At 35.2% G+C, this 23,806-nt stretch overlaps 1 protein-coding gene across 1 annotated transcript in view; it reads right to left on the minus strand.

The window, feature by feature from the left end:
• Positions 1-470: 470 nt before the first annotated feature.
• The window catches only part of LOC113081086 (dedicator of cytokinesis protein 1-like), a 160,777-nt gene continuing 137,441 nt past the window's right edge, over positions 471-23,806 (minus strand). The window contains exons 30-33 of the mRNA XM_026253134.1: positions 6,714-6,792; positions 5,459-5,559; positions 2,123-2,181; positions 471-653 (exon numbers count right to left, since the gene is read on the minus strand). Coding sequence (XP_026108919.1) covers positions 481-653; positions 2,123-2,181; positions 5,459-5,559; positions 6,714-6,792 — 412 coding nt within the window. The 3' untranslated portion in view covers positions 471-480. The remainder of the gene's footprint in view (positions 654-2,122; positions 2,182-5,458; positions 5,560-6,713; positions 6,793-23,806) is intronic.

Here is a 23,806-nt window from a genome sequence, read left to right on the forward strand (position 1 = left end):
TTTTCAAATGTATTATTTCTATTCATTAAAAAAAAAGTATCACCATTTCCACATAAAACAAAACAAATAAATAACAAAATTAAGAAGCACAACTGTGCTCAACATTAATAATAAAAACAAAACTGTTGTTGTTGTTTTTTAGCAGCAAATCAGAATATTAGAATGATTTCTGAAGGATCATGTGACACTGAAGACTGGAGGAATGATGCTGAAAATAAACATCTTTGATCACAGGAATAAATTACATTATAAAACACTTTTAAATAGAAACCAGTTGTTTTTTAATCACAATAATATTTCTAAGTTTTTACTGTATTTTTAATCAAATAAATTGATCTTTTGTGTGCACAAGAGAAATAAACATTAACATTAAATAATAATAATCTTACTGACCCCAAACTTTTGAATGGCAGCATACGTTCCCATGAACTGTACTATTAGTATGCAAATTAGGATGCAATGATGACAGAAATCACACAGCTAGTGATGTCTGTGAGAACTGACCGTCTGGAAGCAGCGTCTGAAGTGAAACTCGCACTGCATCATGTCAAAGAAGATGGGAATGGTGGCTTTACGCAGCTCGATCTCAGGAACCAGCGTCATCTCCAGAATCGGACCCACCATCTCCGGGATAAACTTGATTTTGTGTGGACCTGCAGGATGTTGAGAAGACAATGCTCAAGTTAGCATGCCTGAATTCTTCAGTTTATTTAAGATCTTTTCTGTGTGTTTTGTGAAGTACAAATAAGATTTGTTTGTGATATTTTTGCCGGCAGGTGCAACAGCACAGGGAATATCAACTCTCAGCTACTTCCTTGCACTGCCTGTTTGTGTCTAACAACAACTTTTATGTATTTTTGTGAGCTGTGTAAAACTTCTATGTCAGAGGCACGATTTCTACAGCTCTCCAAAGACAGACTTTCATCTGAGCTCCGCTAATCTTCAGAGTTTCGTGCAATCACAGCGCTGAATGCAGCCAAACATCTCTGAATCTCTGGTGTCTGTGACTAAACCTGCTATCAAACGCTGCCAGCTAATCAACATCCAACGGCGGCTGAGAACCACGTCTAGCGTGAGGTGGCAAAAACTCCTTCAGAGAGGAACGTGGGAGCTGAAAATACTTTCACAGCGGTTCCTCCTCAACTGTCCTGCCACTAATTAGCACCTTCACTTTCAGAGCATTTCCATTTGCACGACTCGAAATAACCGCAAGGTGTCTCGGTTGGAAAATAACCCATCTAAATCAGTGCTAAAGCTGTAAGCAAATCAAATGGGCCAGACATAAACCTTACAAAAAGAAATGATACCTTTCTTGATTTTTTTTGGGACACACAAGGGTTGCATAAAAACTACATATTTTAAATGTGTTTTTATTTTATTTTTTAATTTTTTAAATAAATTACTGCTTTCATTCAGCAAGGATGCATTCAGTTGAAAAGTGACAGTAAAGACATTTACAATTTTACAGAAGATTTCTATTTCAAATGAATTATGTTCTTATAATTATCTATCAAAAAATCCTGAATCAAACTATCACTGTTTTTAACATGGATAATAATAATAATAATAATAATAATAATAATAAGAAAGTTTCTTAAGCATTCAATCTGCATTTTATAATGATTTCTGAAGATCATGTGACACTGAAGACTGGAGTAATGATGCTGAAAATACAGCTTTGATCACATATTTTTTTTTTATATATATTCAAATAGAAAAAAGTTATTTTAAATAGTAATATATATTTTTTTTTCTGTATTTTCGAAACAAATAAATGCAGCCTTGGTGAGTAGAAGACTTTCCAAAAAAAAAAAAAAAAAAAAAATCTTACCAACTCAAAAGTTGGTACAATAGTTTAATTGAACAAAAAGTTAATTTTGTATTTGTCATTGATTTGTAGTTTTCCCGTTGAGTATCTATGCAAAACTGCTGAAAACTTTATATAATATACATTACACATTGTATATAAAATGATCCAAAAATAAGCAGATTTTGCTAAACCATAAAAGCATTTGAGAAAATTGTGCAATAATAAAACCTAACTGTGTTAAGAACTTACAGAAAGACATACCCTTGTGTACTTCACATCTATTTTTGTCTGAGTTAATAATGATCGGCTCACCCAGGTTGTACCACATGTCTCGGATCTCGAAGCCAATCTGTCGCCTCATGTCTTGATATCTGTGAAACAGAAATAGGAAGATATTAGAAAAGACTTTAGAAAGATGACTTCATAAAGTCAGAGAGGTATGAAACCACAAAATATCTGACAGAACATTTAAATGATTCCTGATACTGAGAGTCTCAGCTTGCAAACTTTCATAATACTGTTCAAACAGGACCGGATGGATGATCAGCGAATCAGAAAGAGGAGTAGAAGCTGTTCAGAATCAATGTCAAACGAGTTTAGGAAACTGACAGAAGATGAGATAGCAGGCTCGTCCCGAATCGGTGCTCTCATTCAAAGAAAGTGTGAAGTAAGCAGCATGATGACGGATCCCTCCACAGACCTGACGCACATTCATTAGTGCTGGCATTACACGCTGACATTTTGGGATGCCTGTGGCCCTCGGCTGAATTCTGAGCCACCATTGATTGATTTGTCAATACGCTCTCATCCAGTCACAATTTATGATGACAAGGACGAGGCTCGTTGCAGCCCAGTTACACTCAGTAAAGCCTCCACAACTCCTGTCTTCATTCCTTCAGTTTGACCCTCGTTACTGAGGTTTAATCAGTTTTGTGACAGATCATGCTAGCACATCTTGTGACTTCACCTCGAGTCTGACCAGGACCTGATTTAAGCAGGATTTAACCTGTTAGTCAGCACCCCCATTATGGGACTAACAGCTGAAAGTGCTCTACCAAATTAATAATTGTTACAGTTTCCTACTTCAGTGTGTTACAAACATTATTTTGGTGTCTTTGGAAAGAAGACCCTTTGGGCTTTACTTTTTATCAACCAGATTTGATAATGCTCAAAAATATTAAAAATTATAGACTCTGAAGTGCCTTGAATTTTTTTACCACACTTAAATAATTTTTTATTTGATATGAAAATTACATGAAATGAGTCCTGGAGCAATCTAGAAAAGTAATGGGTTGAAAGCCACATGTCTCATGAGTTTCTATTTCAAATCTGAATAAGATATCATGAAAAATTAGACTCCTGAAAATATTTTTATGAGACTGTCTACACCCCCACCCCCCAAATATACAAAAATATATTTACCAACAGTATTGAAGGCTTCTACAAACTATTTAGTCAGTAAACATACCACTGCATAGTTTTTTTTTTCCATTATAAAACACTAGACAGAAACTTAGACATCATATAAGTGATTTATTTGAGCAGACTATTATTATATGGACTCAAGGGTGGGCTTGTTTAAATTAGGTCAGTGACCACTTAGCAACTGCATAAAAACACTCAGAACACCCGAAATACCAAGCAAGCACTCTTAGAAGAACCTATTGACAGTGTAGCAACACCCAACAGCCACTCACCCTAGCAACGCCCTAGAACCACCCAGAAACCATACAGCAGACCCAAACAGCTAAGCAACAGTGTAATAATGGCTTGGCAAAGCCACAGCACTCCAGCAGTTTCAGAAAGACACGGCTCACAGGTTCTCCAGGAAACAGTGTTTTCTGAGAGACTGAAGTGAGCGGCCTGGTGCTCCTCTTCTGTGAAGCCAGTTCTCTCAGGTCAGCATGACACCTCCAGCAGAACACAGCGAGAACGCAGAGATGAAAGCTCCGGCTCCGGCTCTGAACCAATCAAAGCAGCTCTCTGAAAGAGGCCCGACGGGGGGCAAACAGCACACAAGAACAAAGACAGAACAGCGCAACAGACTGTTATACAGCGTCCTCAAGACATCAGCACTTTTTCCTGATGAAAGCCCTCAAAATGCCAACGTTGTGCTGCTTTACTTTTAGGGACATGAAGTGCAGTCAGGTTGAAATGCTGTCAGCAAGTCAACAAATTAAACTCCATTACAGCTGACTTGTGTTGAGCTCTGTGTGCTTTCTGCACAAGTTTGGTATTAAAATTAAACAGTTCAGCCAAAAATATCAGCTGTTCATCCTCAAAACAGATTTTCTTTGAAGAAGAGTAGAATATTAGAATATTTCGAGTTGACATTTCCGTGCCACAAGCTATATATTTCAGTCAACTTTTTTTCTTTTGCAATGCAATGTTAATTTGTAGTTGAAATATGTTCATGCTATGTGCTATTATTAAGCAATGACTTGCTTTAAAATCTATGATTTTTAATTATAAATAAATGCACAATAATAAAAAAGGAGCAAATAAATGTATAAAACACACACACACACACACACACACACACACACACACACATACATATACACACACACACACACACATATAAGGCTCACATTTTTCTAGAGATGCCCTTGAAGAGTTTACTTTCTAATAACTATTTTTAATTTCAAAAAAATGCCCCATACAGTACTAGTTGATACTATAATTTTTTTTGGTTGATTAAAATTAGTGGCATAATTAATGAGTTGTTTAAAATTTGATGTTGTTTAAAAAAAAAAACTTTAATCCATCACTACACTACATGTTCTTAGCAAATCACTCAAACATGATCTTACTAGACAAGACTGTTTTAAGAGATGCTCTTTAAAGTTTACTTCTTTCAATTTCCCTTTTTAAGTTTGTGCTGAAATAAGATGGGAAAATAAGCAAAAACAATTATAATAATAATCCATATCCAATAAATGGATATTAAAACGACTGCTATCAGGCTGTTATCATCCGATCTAATACTGTATGACTTCCATTCATCTGAAAAATACTGTATAAGTAATGATATTTTCCCCCTTGAGAAAAATAATAATTTGGTGCTGTCGCTGGTTATTCAATTCCTGTGAATCCACCCACAACATTAAAGTGAAAGAGCAGCACATGTCCTGAGAAATGGGTGGTTTTGGAAACGTGTGCTTGTGTCCCTGAGAAGAAGCTGCTGGAGAGGCAGAAGACTCCTGACAGACAGTGATCCGTTTCTACAGGAGATGAGCTCAAGAAGCTCCTGGAGCTGATAACAGGCTCTTCACTGCACTCCTTAAAGGAACAGTTCACCCAAACATGAACATTTGCTGAAAATGTTCTCAAAAACATCTTAATGCTGGATTTGTTTCATGCAAACACGCAGCTTTTCACTTCACAAGACATTAACTGATGGACTGGAGTGGTGTGGGTTACTGTGATGTGTTTATCAGCTGTTTGGACTCTCATTCTGACGGCACCCATTCACTGCAGAGGAGTCATTGTTCAGCAAGTGATGCAGTGCTACATTTCTCTAAATCGGATGAAGAAACAAACTCATCTACGTCTTGGATGGCCTGAGGGTGAATGAACGATGCCTTTAATGTGACAGTATTTTGCAGCAGTGCATTGTGGGTAGGTGTATGTGATATCAGTGCTTACTTTTGGAAGATCTTGGCCCGTTTGTCACTCGAAAAGTTCTCCAGCTGCAAAGACTCCTGGGTAAGGAACGCCACAGCGAGGTGGAAGTAGTTATTCCACAGCTGAGAGAAAAAAAAAAAGAAGAGATCACTTGGTAATGCTCATCAAGTCGGGTGAAGAATCACTCATTTTTATAACACAAGGAAAGAGGGATGGGTTATGCAGACTTGTTGTGAAAGATTTGAGCGATGTATGAACAGTATGAGGAACAGTCTGTACACACACTGCTATAGAAGAGCTCAAGAAGAACTCAATTATTTCAAATGAATTCATCGTCTCTTGAAAGCCAAAGTGTGCATCACCAGAGGTTCATATGGAGGTAAAACGAGGACTGGGATAAGAATAACCACCAAACGCCAACAACAACCAAATATTCAAATATATTAGGCTGTCATGAGAGAAATGGAATGATTCCTGCTGGAAAGTGACGATTAAAAAACATGCTTTTCATAAATAAACTATACATCTGATTTCATTGCTTTTCAGTAGCACTTCAAGTCTTCATGCATTATACAGATATTAAATGAACAGTTCACCTACAAATGTTCAAACTGATATTCTTTCTTACATTGAACACAAAATTAGACTCAATTTAGCTGGTATTATTCCAGTATTTACAAAGTTATATAATTAAATGACAACCAATAAAATTCTGAAAGCATCGATGAAGTAAACACTTCACAACAATCATGATTGTTTAATAAATTATATTAAATACATGAATTATATTAAAATAAATTATTTTAAATAAATTACATTTTATTTTAAACAACAAGCGTATGACCAGGAACATATATTAAGAAAATTAATTGTATAAAATAAATTAAATCAATAAATACTGCAATGTACTACAATATAAAACCCAATATAAACAAATTATAAACATTACAGTCAGTTAATATTATTAATCTTAAATTATGGAAATTGAAAATATGCATAAAAAAGCATTAAAAATAAATACATTATAATTAAACAAACAAACAGGAAAATAAATGAATAACAGGCATTTATAAAATAAATAAATTCAATAAATTCTGCAGTATATACTATATATATATACACTCTCTCTCTCTCTCTCTCTCTCTATATATATATATATATAAAATGCACATGCAATAGGAATATATCAACTTGGATTTCTATAATGACAGTGTATGGGGACTGCCTCCTTGTCTGTTCCAAGCAGTAAAGTCAAACAGATTTGTTGAAGTCTCACCTGCAGCTCAAAGTTGGTTTGATCAAGAAACTTCTTGCTGAGTACGGCGGCGTACTGATTGATGGCTCGCAGGAAGACTCTGAAATCAGAGAAAAATTTAATTCAATGAGATCATATCCACACTCTATCCATTCATTTTCATTTATTATCATATTTAAAGAGCATGTTTTTTCTCAACCACAGCCTGTAAATGAAGCATAAACACGGCCAGTTAAACACAGAATAATGTCATTACTGACACAGAACTACAGCACATAAACTAGAGATGATAAACTTAATCACAGGTCTTTAACTCCGCACACTGAGACCACATTAGGAGGATATTAGAGAGCTTTAAAGACGCTCTATTCACTTAGCTCAATAAAGGCCACTGCTAATGAACTATGAGAGAGAACAACACATTTCTCTAACTGTGTCACTGCTGAAGAAAAGAAAAGAGCAAACGGAGAGGAAGAACAGAACAGAGAGACTCAAATCACTGCACAACGACAAACTGCAATCAAATCGAGATGAACCGATTCAAAGCATTGCATGTCCAGATCATTTCACATCTGTAATGTGACATACAGTCATGTGAGTAGCTGTCATGTTCACTCTCTGCTATTTTTCTCTAACATTTCCCAACAGGAGTCTCAAGATGCATAAGATGCAAATAATGCAATCAATCTATAGTGACTTCTAAAAAAAAAACAATGTATTATATTAAAAGACTTTGCCTGCAACAATACGTTTTTCTTTTTCTATTGTTATACGTGTATTTTTAAATAAATAAATAAAATAAATACAGCAATATATTGCAAAATAAAATACAATTTGAGGAGATTATTTATATTATATCTAATTATAGGTGATGTTCTGATTAAAAGCTATTTAATTAATTTGATGCAATGCTATATTCAACAAATAAATACATTTTAACATCAGCATCACCAGGAACGTGTATTAAGAATCTAAATAATTGAAAATAAATACATAAAATCCATTTTTATTTCATGTTGACTTGACTTGTTCTGCTAGGTGGTGTAATGTCCAACATCATCAAACTGAGAAACATCGGCCAGTGCTTCAGTATCAAGTGTCAAAGTCACCATCTGAAGCAGATCAGATTATTAATTTCCAACATGAAAGTGCAAGCGGCGATGTTAACGTCTGACCCCTCGCGTGTGAGCGTCCGTCAGATGTTTGACATCTCATTAGCACCACTGCATATCAGCGACTGAATTGGAAGTCGTCTTAAAAGGCTCTGGCTGTGTAAACGCATCAGAAGTCTTATTAATCATCCTTTAATCTCGAGCTGAATGAATCTCTGCTTGACGAAGATAAAGAGTGTGAGCGAGCGCTAACATCACCGATCTGGAGGACATTTGACTCCATCATTGTAACGGAGAGACGGAGAGTTTCTCATCAGGGCCAACCGATACAATCTGTTTCTAATGAGCTGCTGAAAAATAGCTGCTTAATGAGACTGGAGACATTAATAATGTAAGTGAGCTTTACTGAATCAACAGATGGACAGACAGACTGATGACAGATTTAATCTGACACGCATGAAAATGAGCATGTGTGTGAAAGCAGCAGTCGCTTCAGTACGATGCTTTAGAAACCTTTATTATAATGTTGATATGGCGGTAAATGTACTGCTTTCAATGAGTAGAACTGCTTTTTATTGTTTAAGTGTGAGACTGAACATGAAAACAGAGAGATATGAAAATATAGTGTGGATGTGTCTGATCTGTTGGTTTGTGTGCATAGCATAGCATAAAATAAAATAGGTTTCATTGTGATAAATAACGAGATAATACATACGCTTTGGGGTCAGCAAGATTATAAAATAACAATAATAATAATAATAATACTTTCATTCAGAAATTATGAAATATTTCAAATAAATGCTATTTCTTTTGAACGTTATATTCTTTCAAAGAATCCTAAAAATATGTTTCATGTGCAAGCAGCACAACTGTGCTCAACATGAATAATCAGAAATGTTTCTTGAGCAGCAGATAAGTATATTACACTGATTTCTGAAGATCATGTGACACTGAAGACTGGAGGAATGGTGCTGAAAATACAGCTTTAATCTCAGAAATAAATTACATTTTACAATATATTCAAATAGAAACCAGTTATTTAAAACAGTAATAATATTTCACATTATTACTGTTTTTATTATACTTTTTAATAAATAAATGCAGCCTTGCTGAGAAAAAAATCACTTCCAAAAACAAACAAATTAGTAGTGTAATTAAGCATTAAACACAGGGTTATTTATACATTAATTACTTTTCCATGAAAAACAGCTAACTGTAGATGATCACATAAACCGTTACTGTGATATTAAATTACTCATCCTCAACATTACCCATGTTTCTGTACTATTGTAGTGGAAATTTGATGCGCACGAGAGCACAACGCCTTTCATAATAACTGATCTAGAATATTGAAGGTCAGTGACATCTGAAGTCATTTTAACATCAGAAATGAGCTTCCAAACATGCACTACAAAACTCTGTGAAGAACAGGGAAGAAAACAGAAATGCAACAGCAGCTCATAACATACATTCAGTTTCATTGATTGAATATTCTTTTCTACAGTCAAAAAAACATTTTGTGTCAGAATGATAGATTGCCTGACATTATAACACAAATCACTGCTTAACGTCATCTTCTGGAAGGTAAATAAGTTATCGTTTCCTGAGCTGATTTTTTTGTTTTATATAATTTCCATCTCAGTTTAATATGCAGAAACAACTGTAAGTAAAAGTGTAATACTGTAGTACTTTGTGACATTAAACATCACTCTGTCATCAACTGACAGACATCAGTTTGTCAATTACATTAGCATTCAAAAGGTCAGGGTAAGATTTTTTTTTGTTTGTTTTTTGAAGGAAAACTCTCGACTGTTCCCCAATACTGTATTTATTTGGTCAAAAATACAGTAAAAGAAGTAATATTGTGAAATATTATTACAATTTAAAATAACTGTTTTCGGTTTGAATAAATTGTAAAAATTAATTTATTTCTGTGATGCGCAGCTGAATTTTCAACATCATTCCAACATCCAGTCTTCGGTGTCACATGATCCTTCAGAAATCAATCTGATATGCTGATTTGCTGCTGAATTACTTTTGATGAATTCAAGGCATTCTTACTGAATAAAAACATCAATTTCTTTCAAAATAAACTGTTGCAAGGATCTGCAGGATCAGGACAGACTGCTACAGATCATACAGATCGGTAAAGGACAAATTTAGGATGAACTACTCCTCTAACTCACCAGACTAATTACAATATTTAAACACAGTTTATGCATTTTCATTATGGCAAAAATCATCATCATCATCATCATTATAAGGATAGAGTGATTGCTAAGATGCTAAGACTGCAATTTTAACAAACAAAAACTAAAAATTTTAATACATAAAAAAATGAGATAAAAAATAGTATATATATATATATATATATATATATATATATATATATATATATATATATATATATACTATTTTTTATCTAATTTTTTATGTATTTAAATTTTTAGATTATATATTATATAATATATTATATTATATATACACACACACACACACACACACACACACACACACATATATATATATATATATATATATATATATATATGCACAACGAAAAATTTATAATAAATAAAATAAAATAAATCAAAGTAAAATTTACAAAATAAAATGAAATAAAATAAGATCAAATAAGGTCATGGAAACTTCTGTTATTGATGTGTTTAAATGAGAGTAACTGATAAAGGAAAAAACTTTAATAAAAAAATAATAAATAATGCAAAATATAAAAAATAAACAAAACAAAATACAATAACAGAATAAAATTGCAAATAAAATAGAATAAATAGAATACAATTTTAAAATAATAAAATGTAAATTTTAAATTAAATTACATTTAAATTTGATTAAAAATAAAATTCAAATAGAATAAAATTAAAATGAAATCATAAAATAAATAAAATAAATAAAATAAATTCAGAAACACCTCCATCATAGTTGTCTGTAAATGACAGTTTCTTATTAACACATTTAGGCTATTTTTAAAATCAAATACACATGGGACTTTATACAGAGGCTTCAAGACGGATTCGAATGTGGATCACCCCATCAATTTCAGTCAAACTCAATCCGTTTCATCAATTCATTTGGACTCTATAAATAAACTGGATCAACAATTCAAGAGAAACAGCACCAGCACATTCTGTTGGTCTCTAACATGAGTAGCTCTGATGAATGTGGCCGTGTTTGAGTGCTGATGAACTGCTCTCATTCCAGCAACGCACATCTGTTCATCAGAAGACCACGAGGTCAAACGGATCCCACTTTAATGACCCCTGTATCCCTCAAGCGCTCTGACATGAGGAATCAATGCATGCAGACGCAGTGGTGAGAGCCAAACACAAACAGCAGCTGAGCTCTGATCTCTGGAGCAAACACAAGACATCCCGTCACAATTAAAGCCAATCAGTCAGCACGCTTGAGCACGGCAGGGCAAACACTACAAGCGCCAACAGATTTCACACATTCAGACTTCATAGATTCAGTAACAGATGTGTTTAAGTCAGATCTAATGACGCTAAACATCCATTTACTACAGCTTTCTAGCAGAAGACTGAGGTCAGGCCGCTAAAATCGGCTCGTGTGAACATGATACTGCATGCTGCAACTGTATACAGATCTTTCAAACATGAATATTGACATGCAAATAAATAAACATATACATAGCATACATATAATACTGGGTGGTAACTGATTAAAATCAATTTGCATTCTGTAACCAGATTCTAAAAAATAATTATGTATGTAGTTCAATTATGAACTATAAATTTGTGTTTTATGTAAACTTCACATGCACAGATGTGACAGTGAAATAAATAAATAAATATGAGACTCACACCATAATGATCTAAAAAAAAAAATATTATAATACATTACAAAAATGTTCTGCCTTCTCTCAATGAGAACAGAAACTTATTTTGCATTAAGACAAATAATTATGCTTGGCCACAGCGGGCCTCCGTCTGGCCGTTATGAAGTGAAATCTCAGCTCTCTTCTAGTTTATGGCCCTCACTGTAAATTAATCAGTGCTGCATATTTATGCACATGATTTCTCACAGCTTCAGTCCAAACTGGAAATCTGTGCACAGCTGAAACGTCACTCGTTCATTTAACTCTAATTGAAGAAATCTCCAGCTCAGAGGGATCAGATTAACTTTAGAAAGGGCTACACTTCCTTCTGAACAATCAAAACCTAGTGTTTCACAAGTTAATATGGTGCATGACTATAAAAAAATAAAATTAAATAAGAAATGCGCACTTGAGTAACAGTGAACTGTTGCAGTTGGCAGACATAATATACCATAAAAGAAATAAATAAATCGTGAACAGTCGAAGGAGTCTCTCCAAAACTGCTGCTTTGTGCAGTACACATTCATACATAATTAATTCAGTTCCATCCAAATGTATTTATGTAGCACAAACCCACTGAGCAAGCCAACGTTGATCAGACGGAGGAAAAACAAACTAAGATCAGTTTTCACACTTTACCAGTCTTTTTTTTTAAATTCAGGATAAGGATAAAAGATGGATGAATGAATGAATCAATGAATGAATCAATCAATAATGGACGGACGGACGGACGGACGGACGGACGGACGGACGAACGAATGACTGACTGAATGAATTAATTAATAAATTCATGAATTAATCAATCAATATATAAATAACTGCATAAATGAATGAATTAATGATTTTTTCACTTTGTGCCACATAACCCCCCCTCCCCATACACACACACACACTTTTCCATTCTTTTGTAAATCTAGGATAAAACTACATAAATAAATGAAATGAATAAATAAATAAATGCATAAATAATGAATGCAATAAATAAATAAAATGAATGCACAAATAAATGCATAAAAACAAGAACACAAATAAATGAATGAATCCCATTGTTTTTTTTTTTTTTACCAATTTTATTTTTCACATTTTCCAGTCATTTAGTGAAGAAAAAGAAAGAAAGAAAGAAAGGTGAAATGTAGATCTGTTAACTGGCAATCTTGGCCTAAGCTGAATTATTTCCCATTTTCACCATTAGAAGTGTGCTGTCGTGCAACAACTTCACAAAGGTTTTATTTAAAATAATGCTGCTCTGAGTCTGAGCGAGAGAGCGAGAGAGAGAGAGAGAGAGAGAGAGAGAGAGAGAGAGAGCGAGAGAGAGAGAGAGAGAGAGAGAGAGAGAGAGAGCGAGAGAGCGAGAGAGAGAGAGAGAGAGAGAGAGAGAGAGAGAGCGAGAGAGCACCTTGTTTCAGGTCTAAGAGCTCCTCTGCTAAACCTCGGGTCGGCTCTGTCTGCTAATGTCTCCTGCAAACGGTGTGTGTCTTTAAACACGGCTAGACAGAGCTGACTGATGAAGACAATGATTCTAGCGTGAGTCGGGAAGATGAGGTAGTTCTGTCTGAACAGGAAATGAATATTAATAATTAAGAGCGGTGGGGGGCTTTTAGCGAGCAGCGTGATTGTCAGTTACAGAGATTTGGCCTGCGCCGATGCTGCATTTACAGAGAGAGACTACATCACCGTTCACATTTCTGCTGTTTTACATCACATTTACAACGTCCCTGAGTCACGCTTTCTCTTACTGAAGAAGCTCTGTAACGGCACTTAATCATCCGCAGGGAAAATATTCCAGACAAAACATGATGACAGCCAAAACGAACCGACTCTAATATGCAGCAATAATGAGTAATAATGATTGCTAAAATAGATTTTTGCACATTATAAATGGAAGTGTGAGTGTGAAGTTACCCATATGCTGTGTTTGAGTGGTTGCTATGTGGCTGCTAAGGTATTCCAAGTGATTTTAGGGATTCTGTGCTTTTTAATCAATCAAATACTGAATTTATTTTTTAAGTCTTGCCTGGGGAAAAGTATTAAAATTACATTTAAATTACAAAAAAAAAAAAAAAAAAAAAACTGTTGCAATGCATTTGCTAAGGTGTTCAGAGTGATTCCAAGGAATCCAAGCTTTTTAACCAATACATTACAGATTTTTTTTTCTAAGCTTTTGACTGTTAATGAATGAATGAATCAATAAAAAAAGGTCTAAACTTCTGACTGGGAATGAATGAATGAATGAAGAAAAGAATAAACATTTATAAATAAATAACAAATGTTATATAAATAACTTAAACTAAAAATAACTTAAAATAGCAAAAAATAAAACAACGATGTTGAAAAAAATTATATAAAAAATAAACATTAAATATAAGAAATAAAAATAAGCTGAATGAGTTAAAAGCTTAAGTTTATTAAATTTTTTAGTGAATAAATATAAATAAAATCTAAAATACAGATATTTTAGATAAAAAAAAATTCTAACATAAAATGTAAAATCAAATAAGAAATAACTAAATAAAATTAAATAACGCTAAAATAAAATATCAAATACAATAAAATCACAGCCTTAGGAAACAGCACTAATTGCAGTTAAATGCAGTAAGAAAGCGTGAACACAGACAGAACTGAGAGTTTCTTTACGTTTAACATCAGCGCTTCACCTGATGCTCCTCATCCCTCCAGGAGAGCAAATTCTCAGTTTCTTAAACTCCTGGTTTTCACTCTCCTCATCCCAGACAATTTTCTGCAGCAGTGAACACGCAGCACCATGATCCAGTGAAGAGCTGGACGCGTGACTGACACACACACACACACACACACACACACACACACACACACACACACACACACACACACACACACACACACACACACACACACACACACACACACACACACACACACACACACACACACACACACACACACACACACACACACACACACACACACACACACACACACACACACACACACACACACACACACACACACACACACACACACACACAGCTCTGGGGTCTTTAGAGGATTCGTTCGGTGCTGAGGAAAGACGTTCTCCAAAAGGAACACCACAGAGAATACACAAAGAAACACAGTGTTCACTTCCCCAAAAACCCTGGAGATGGCCATGGCAAGACTTAGGACGAGACACTGTGGGAAGTACAGGAACAGCCTATAGACACACTTATATGGACATTTTTTGTTTCAGTCAGATTGAAATAATTTCAACTGATGAATCTGAACTTTGAGTTTATACGAACACTAAATAAAGTGATCGGGTTGATGCCGATGATGATCTGAAAACACTAACAAGCTGGAGTTTAGCGATCTGATGAAAGCGTCGTTCAGCCGGTCTATGAGATCTCGACTGGACTGTTTGTGATTGTGTTCACACTTACTCGAACGCTGATGTTTGAATAGAGAAACAGACTATGGTCATTTGGAATTACTATTAGGGAATTTCACTATTATATTAATCAGTTTTCATAATATAGACAGAGAGAATGCAAAAGTCTTTGGTATTCATTTATATATATTTATATATTTGAAACCGCTATGTGCTTCAGCAACTAGCTCCCCATCTAAGAGGGTTTTTAGTGTCAGTGGGAACAGTTTCATGCCACAGAGCTTCTCTTAAAACTGCAGACAGTTGAAAAAACAACAACAACAAAAAAAAAAAAAACTTAAAAATATACTTATCACAGCTGCATAGTTAAAATTGTGAATTGCATGCACTAAAAAGTTGACAGAATGCACTTTCTGTACTTGTTTTGCACTACTCAGTTACACATAGGCCTATATGTGTTCATTTAATAAAAAGCAGTAAGTGTTCACTTGGTGTAGATTTTTTTTTAACCCCTTAAGCTGTTAAAACAATTACTATTATTTATTTATTTTAAAATGGGCAAAAGAAAATCATGTTTTTTATTTTTTAAATGAAAATGCAAACATAGAGATATAATTTATTGTCCAGCCCTACAAACCATCCACCTTTTGTTTGTTTTAGACATTTATCTGTCAGATCCTAATTAGGAGACGACAAGCACACAATGTTTTGTGCAATGATGCTTGCAGTACAAAAATGCATTCTCACCTAAAACAAGACGTCTGCAGATGAGAGCTCAAAGCAAGCCCTTGTGCCACAAGGTTATCATACACCACTCTACAGAAGATGAGTGGGAAAAGAATTTTAGACGAAAGGTCATTCATTATATTCAATGAAAACAATATTGGCTACTTCCATGTGTCATGTGTCATGTGTCATTGTGCCATTTCTATGTCATTGCATTTTCATTCAGACTGGACTTTTAAACCAGTTGTAATCAGAACACAATGCTCCGTGTAAATGCATCTACTGATTCCCACGTAACTACCACAGACAAGACAAACTGTGATTGGTCGAGCTGAATTCAAAGATACTGTAAGATGCCAATAAACAGACATGGTATATTAATACTTCATGTTGCTAGGAATCATAAAAGCCCTAAAAAACTTCAGACTAGCTACAAGTAAAAAAAAAAAAAAAAAAAAGTTTTAATTATTAATGTCAGCTATTAATCACCTATTGATGTTTTCATCACATTGCTGTAACATAAAAGCAATAAACATTTTTTTTTTTTATACACTTTTCCAGTCTTGCATGAATTCTGGATGGATGGATGGATGAATAAATACATACATAAAATGTCAAATAAATACAATACACTTAGTTTAAAACTGGACTTTTAATATTATTCAGGGAATGTTATGTTACGTAAAACAAGTTTTAGGCACTCCTCTTCTGAGAGATTTCATGGATTCAGTGCTGACATTTCTGAGACCCCCCCACCTCATAAATAATAATAAAGTAATAATAATAAATATAAAAACAATTTTAAGACAAAACTTTACGTTAACATGAGTGAAGCCGAAGAAGTTTAATACAGAATCACAGGTCCTACACTGCTGGTTTACATCCAGCTCTCTTAAGCTGAAACACACACACACTTGCTAAATGGTTCTTAATTAGTGTTAGATGAGCGTGTGGTGTCAGCGGTGGAGTGGGTGTGTGGGATAGATGGGTCAGAACGGCACACGGGATAAAACCCTTCCTAAAGTGATTCCAGTAAACCCATTAGAGAGCCGCACACATCCACACTGATCCACAGCACCTTCTGCACTACATAGGGCACTACTCTTCTCTCATTCTCAGTCCTGTATTGAAAACAGCACACAAAAGTCATTCAAATTTGAGCAAGGGAAAAATATAAATAATACAAGCCGCCTAAATAGCGCTAAGAAAATGTTCCCAACTTTCGCTAAATTTAAGCTTTTGGAAACCTCATCACGCCACATTATGCTAAGTCAATCATGATGAATTCGTCACCCTCAAACGAATAAGCCTGTTCTTTCTGATTAACGTCTAAATTTATGCATTTCTCAGTCTTCATTTAGCCCGTAGCTGCTCTCTGGATGCTGGATGATCTGCACGCTCATCTAGCTTTAATGCTAATGAGAGTTTATCAGACAATCACGCTGCTAATTGAGTTCAGAAAGCGGCAGCGATAGCGATCAGCATCCATTAGCATGCTAGCATGAATAGACTCCAGCTCATTTTTGTGCTTAAAGATAAAGCAAGGTCAAACCCTCCACCGCCGGACCGATTCATCTTCATATCACTGCAATTTAGCATTTGTGATCTGATAAATAATTACCTTTGCAGATAAAGCATAAAGGAAATTCATCAGCTGACTGCTAGAATCCACTAGAAATGTCCCATGCTACCGTTCAGACATACTTTTAGCAATCCAGTTAACACTACTCAAAGATAGTCAGGCTGGTCAACCTAAACCTAATCATACAAGGCTTGATAAGAAGACTGACTAGTCTACTAAGGGTTTTGAGGAAGAAAAAAAACTGGGAAAAGGATTTAATGGATTACTTATTTTAAAGGATCTAATACTACAGTACCATAGAGAGCACAACACAATTGTAAGAATGCAATGCAATTCAAAATAAAGGTTTTTATAAATAATATTTTACATACATTTAATGATAACAATAATACTACTAAATCTAACACTACAGTACTATAGTGAGCACCAAAAATAATTTTTTACAGTGTAAATTGTATTTTTACATTTTCACAGTATCAATCTGACAAAAATTAAAGTCCTATTTTCTGAAAATGATTCAAACTTAACTTTAAAAGTCAGTATATAACGACTGAGTTTCCATTATAAAAGGGTCTATTTCTTTCAACTGAAAAATAAAGGAAATCCGACTTTGAAATAAATCTAAATAGAAGAAAAGTAAACTCAGAGAAGACTGCAAAGTCAGATGATGTCTAACGACGTAGTACATGAAAATAATGAACCCGGTATCTACACTACTTCAGATGAGCATTAAATAAGAAAGAACAAACACACACTCATCTGAGATCAGTGCCAGCTCTTCATATCAAACGTCCTGCGATAATTCAACTGACCGCTGAGAATGACACAGCACAGAGTATTTCCATCTTTCTTTAAGCTTTAGTGACTTAGTTGAAATGCTCTCTAAATGAATTCTCAGCAAAGATGACATGGCATGGGATGGAAATAACTCGACCTTTAACTGAACGACAGAGCGGGCATGTGCATTTCAGAGGTCACCAAGCCCAGACAGAGGTCCAGGACTCACAAAAATGGTACAAACGTGAACTTTGATAGCATCACTCTCTGTCTCTGAGTAAATACAGCAGAACAGAAGGGCAAAATGTGAGAGAAAAGTGAGTAAAACTAAATATCAGCCCCTTTATACGGTAATGTTTTCACACCGGTGAATGAGACATGAGCTAATTCTGACAGCATTGCATTCAATCCTCCACCAACGGCATCTCGACATCGCCAACGGTTAGCCTCTGCTCGGTGAACGTTCTTGTGTTTTGGAGGAGGTGTGGCTTTGGAGAGTGATTTGCAGGGAGGATGGGATCCCATGCTTTCTAAGCTAGCTTGCTATTGCTTAGCAACAACATCATAGCAACATGTTGAGAAATAAAAAAACTCACATCCTAGCAACACTTTAAATAACACTCAAAACACCCTAGCAAAACTCTAAATTAAAGATGCACTGATACTAAATGTTCCAGCCGATACCAATATCAGATTATTCAGACTTATATCTGCCGATCCGATAATGTAGTTTCCTTAAGAAAAAAAAATCTCTCCCAACTAATGCTATAAACTATACAGCAAGCCCTCTACTTCCGTGTTGAAGAATAAGGTGGATAACTTATTCATTAAAGTGGAAGAGACTAGTGCTTCATGCTGCCACCTGACCTGGAGCGTCTAGAGTGATCGGTGCCAAAATGGATTTAATGTTTTAATTTTGTGATGAAATCTACATGATTTGAAAGCTGAGTCTTTGTTTCTTATGAGAAGCAACAAAGCTCTTTGAGATTATTGGATGGGAAATGTGCTACAAATAATGCATGCTGAAGGGAAAACTGTGGCTCTGGCAACCCTAGTTTGAACTACGGGTGATTCATAGAATCCAAAATAGAACCGCATTAACGGCACTGCATTAATGTGTTATTATTGCTTAAACACGGAGAGCCCTTAATTCAACCCAAGAAAAAAAAAATCCACTCTGATACATGCTGTCTGACATGTTTTTCCACCCTATTTAGATAGAACCAATGGCGGATGCATCCCTACTAAAAATAACACTGAAAACACCTTAGCATCCACTTAGCAAAGCCTTAGTAAAACCTCAGCATTGTGATGGCTAGTTTGGCAAGTGCAATCACATTTTCATAAAAAACCACAGACATGTCTGCATGTGTTTGATATACTGTGCTATACTTCAGTTTGTTCTTCTAGCTCTCTGACTGAGACCTTACACAACGTCTCTGGAGGAGAAGCTCTGGATTATGGGTAATTGGGCTCAGAGGAACGAGAGCTGAGACTCCATCACACATCCCACCTTCCTCAAGACATAAAGCAGCCATGTAATAATCCTGAAAATTGAAGAACAGCTCATAATTAAATCTGCCGAACCTTTTAATTTACCCAGGAGTCACAGCTAATACTGCGTCCACCACAGAGTCCAGTAAACCAAACACATGAGACTGTGAAAAAACACAGTGAGACACATACTGTACAGTCTTCCATTAATAATCATGTGTTTTTGAGCACCAACTCAGCATACTAGAATGATTTCTGAAGGATCATGTCAAACTTAAGACTGGGGTGGAATACTTTTCTATAAAATACACGTTAAAATTATTCACACAGAAAACTTTTTTTTTTAAATAGTACAAATATTTCACAGTGACCATGAACCTAAAACAGTTGTTAAATGAGAGAGACAGATTTTAAAATCAATTTCATATTGTTCTTTAATGAATATGAGATTTTTTACTCATGTAAATGAGCAACAAATGATGTTGTTCTCTTCTGGTTAGAAAAGTGATGAAAGTACTCAATCACGTCATTTTGTGATTCAGTCGTTTGAAACAGTTTTCCCAGAATGAAAAAAAAAGAGAGAGAGAATAAAGGCAAATCATGAAACATGAATGGATTATCAGCTTTTTCAATTCACGAGTGTATTATAGGATTACAGGCTGACTGATATTAACATGCTCATCATTATCCCCAGCATAATAATCACAGCTGTATAAATTCTGTGATTGATCAGTTTCATAAATGCATTTCGATACAACCATTCCATGGATTTCTAGGCATCTAAAGCTGTAAATAATAATTAATTTAGTGAATTCACCCCTTACTGTACAATGCTAGCATGTTTGCTCTGTTACACATTTGACTCTAAAAACACTCTACAAACCTTAGCATCTGCATAGAAACACTCTCAAAACACACAGAACAACCCAACAACATACGCAGCAACACTGTGGTAGCTAGTTTTGGTGTCTAGGGCAAACACAGGCAACCGACGCAACAAATGGCTGGTCAGTATGAGATTTACAGCTTTACTCACTAAATTCAATTCTGATTCTTATTTGGAAGAGTTTATTTGAGAATAATAAGGCTCAAAGCTAAAGAGCTGATGGAGGGAAAGATGAACAATCACGCAGAGGAGCAACACTGAGATTACGGCTGATAACCATCAGGGCTTTGAAAACCAAACACGACTCGCTGAGATTAAAGTGCCGGTGTTCTGACACTCGTGAATCTGAGAGGCCTGAAGGCTTCATTTGATCCACAGCTGGGGATGTCTAAGGTTTGGCCCAGCTGATGGAGAGCATCTTCACACTGCCAGAGCTCTCCGGCTCATAATAAGATTGGCATCTAAGACATTACACCTCAAGTGAATAACGTCAGCACTCTACCACACGGAAGATAAACAGCACAACAAAACACCAGCAACACTTACTCAAGCATGAGAGAGAGAGAGAAAGAGTGCTGGAAACGTATTCTATGTGTGTGTGTGAATGCAGATGCTTCTAGCTACATAGGATCGATTTCACACATCAGCTGTGTGTTTGTCTGATTCTGATGTGTTATTTTTTCTTATATGAAACCATATCTCTCAAGTTCAAAACTCCTGTCACCTGCATTAAAATGAGCTGCTAGGTGTGAAGAGGAGCATTCAGGGACAGAGAGAGAGCAAAACAATGACACTGACGTCAGGCCAGTCCTAGTGATGTGTCCGGGAATATTAATGAGACTGGGAGAAACCAATGAACAGGGTCATGGGGTCAGAGAATCACTCCTCTTCTGTTTTCAGCTCATCAATATATACTTCACATTTAAGCACAGCTCTGTGTGCTCTTCACGCTTCTCACTGGCAACTAGTAAAAAAAATAAAAAACCTTTACATATATAAATATAATAACAGGTGTGTGTGTGTGTGTGTGTGTGTGTGTGTGTGTGTGTGTGTGCGAGCGTGTGTGCATGCGTATTCTTAATAAAAGTACAGAAATAAAACTAATTTAATACAAAAATGAAAATAACTAAAGCTTGCCAATCCTTTTCTTATGGGAGACAGTTTCATTTGTGATTCAGAGTTGGTCTAGACTAAAAAGCTCAATAAAAATAAAAAAATAAAGGAAATACATAAATAAAACAATACAATGAAATGGCAGTAGCAATGGTCAAAATAAAATTAAATAAATTTTTTAATTAAATAGTACACACAAAAAGTGTGAAAAGTATAAAACACAAGATATTAACACCAGGGTTATAATAGTAATAGTTATTATAGTTGGCTGTGAGTGACTGTGACCTTATATAAATGCATCGTCATTCAATCATAATGTACTAATTAAGCTTTTAATGTGATTTAAACTTTAAAATACATGAAAATAGAAACAACAAAAAAAGTTCTTCAACATGAAAAGCAATAGAAATGTAGTAACTAAGTCATTTCATCAGATAACTGCGCTCTGCAGGGCTGCGGGACACAAATCTTTCATTTCCCTGTCCATGTTTACCACAGTAAGAGATGCGAAAACAGTGATTAAAAGTGAAAGATAATAAAATAAACCTGCGAAATTAGAGGGTTAGACTGTGAAGAATTAGGGACAGAAATAATGCCTAAATGTTAATGAATTTGTGGAAATTCATGACCAACCGGCAAACCAGAACAAAGACACATAAATGAGGGCTATAGACTCGAACGGCATCCAGAGGCATGGTCACGATCTAACATTGTCCAGTTAACTTATTCCTCTAATAAACAAAGCTTTTATACCACACTGGTCATAATCAGAGCTTATAATGTCTCAATAATCACTGCTGGATTCAAAACAGCAATTAATGGAAGCTACAACTGAGTCTGACACAGAGCATTCAGTGATGTCACTAAACGCTGACGCTATCGTAAGTTTCTGCATGGACCTAACTAGGGCACAGGTTCTCAAGCCCTGGGACAAAATGGGATGCTTCAAGGAAAATGTATAGCCAATTATTATTTCATAATTGTTTCTTTTTTCTAATATGCGAAATAATAATTAAAATAACGGATTCAAAACAGAAGTGTGGTGGTGCTCTATAAGTTCACGTTTTTGCTCATATGAAGAGGATCATCTTTTCCGTCTATATGTGAATGCATGGTAAGTAAATAAAAATTTTAATTAAGTACAAGCCTAGTTTAAATTATAAATAATAGTTTAACATTCAAATACATTGTGAATATGGAAACTATGGATTTGTGCCGAATGAGACATGAGCAATAACCTCCAAACAAATTTAGTCAAAGCCACGCTCGCTCATCCTCGTATGCACTGTAACGATCTAATGCACTGTATGCTGGATTTTTAAAATCAAATATGCCTACTGGAACGCAAAAATTCTAAATCTGACATTTTCTAGAACAGAATCCAGCAGGATCAAATTAATGTGAGCACCAGTGTGTTTAACGATTAATCGATTGTTCATTTAAACGGCGATCGATCATGACAATAATCAAAGTTTGACATCCCTTATATATATATATATATATATATATATATATATATAAAATTACTTGAAATAAAAAAAAATACACACTTTAAAAAAATACAATAAAATAAATAATACTAAAAATTACTCAAATTGTAAGAAAAAAAAAAATTCCATTCTGACAAAAATCGGGGCTGCGCAGAAACCACTGGTGGCAATAGTTCAGTGATCTACTTAGACTTACGATGTATCTGAGAAACACAACTCTTTATTGATTTTTTAAGAGACGTGCTCTTAAAAGGGGCATGGGGAACATCTCATTCAAAACACTTCAGACCACGTGATTCACTCATTCAAACAGGTCAACCCTGAGATCATGCACAGAATGGAGCATCTTAAGGGACCTTTTGCACCCTGTTTCTTTTGTGCTTTTTTTAAATAGTTCATTCTGACTCACAAGAGACCTGCAACAACAGCAAGCACAAGTGAACAACAAATGTCATGTGCAAATTGAGTCACACTGGCTGAACGGAGAGCAGCTCTCAGCCTGAGAAAGGTCACGCTCACCAGACTACACCGAGAGACTGAGAAACAAGAGCAAGAATCAGCTCCTATCAGAGAGACATGATGTCCTCGGGCAGCACGAGGAGAAGCAGCCCAACCGTTTTAGAAGCAGATGAAATGCTGACATCACAAAAGCCAATCTCTGGAGGCAGAAATCACAAACTTTATGAGACTTTATGCAGGGCAGAGACGTGCTCTTAATAATGCATTGCTAACTTTTAC

This window comes from Carassius auratus, unplaced genomic scaffold (genome assembly GCF_003368295.1).
Source record: "Carassius auratus strain Wakin unplaced genomic scaffold, ASM336829v1 scaf_tig00033088, whole genome shotgun sequence".
Classification (NCBI taxonomy): Eukaryota; Metazoa; Chordata; class Actinopteri; order Cypriniformes; family Cyprinidae; genus Carassius; species Carassius auratus.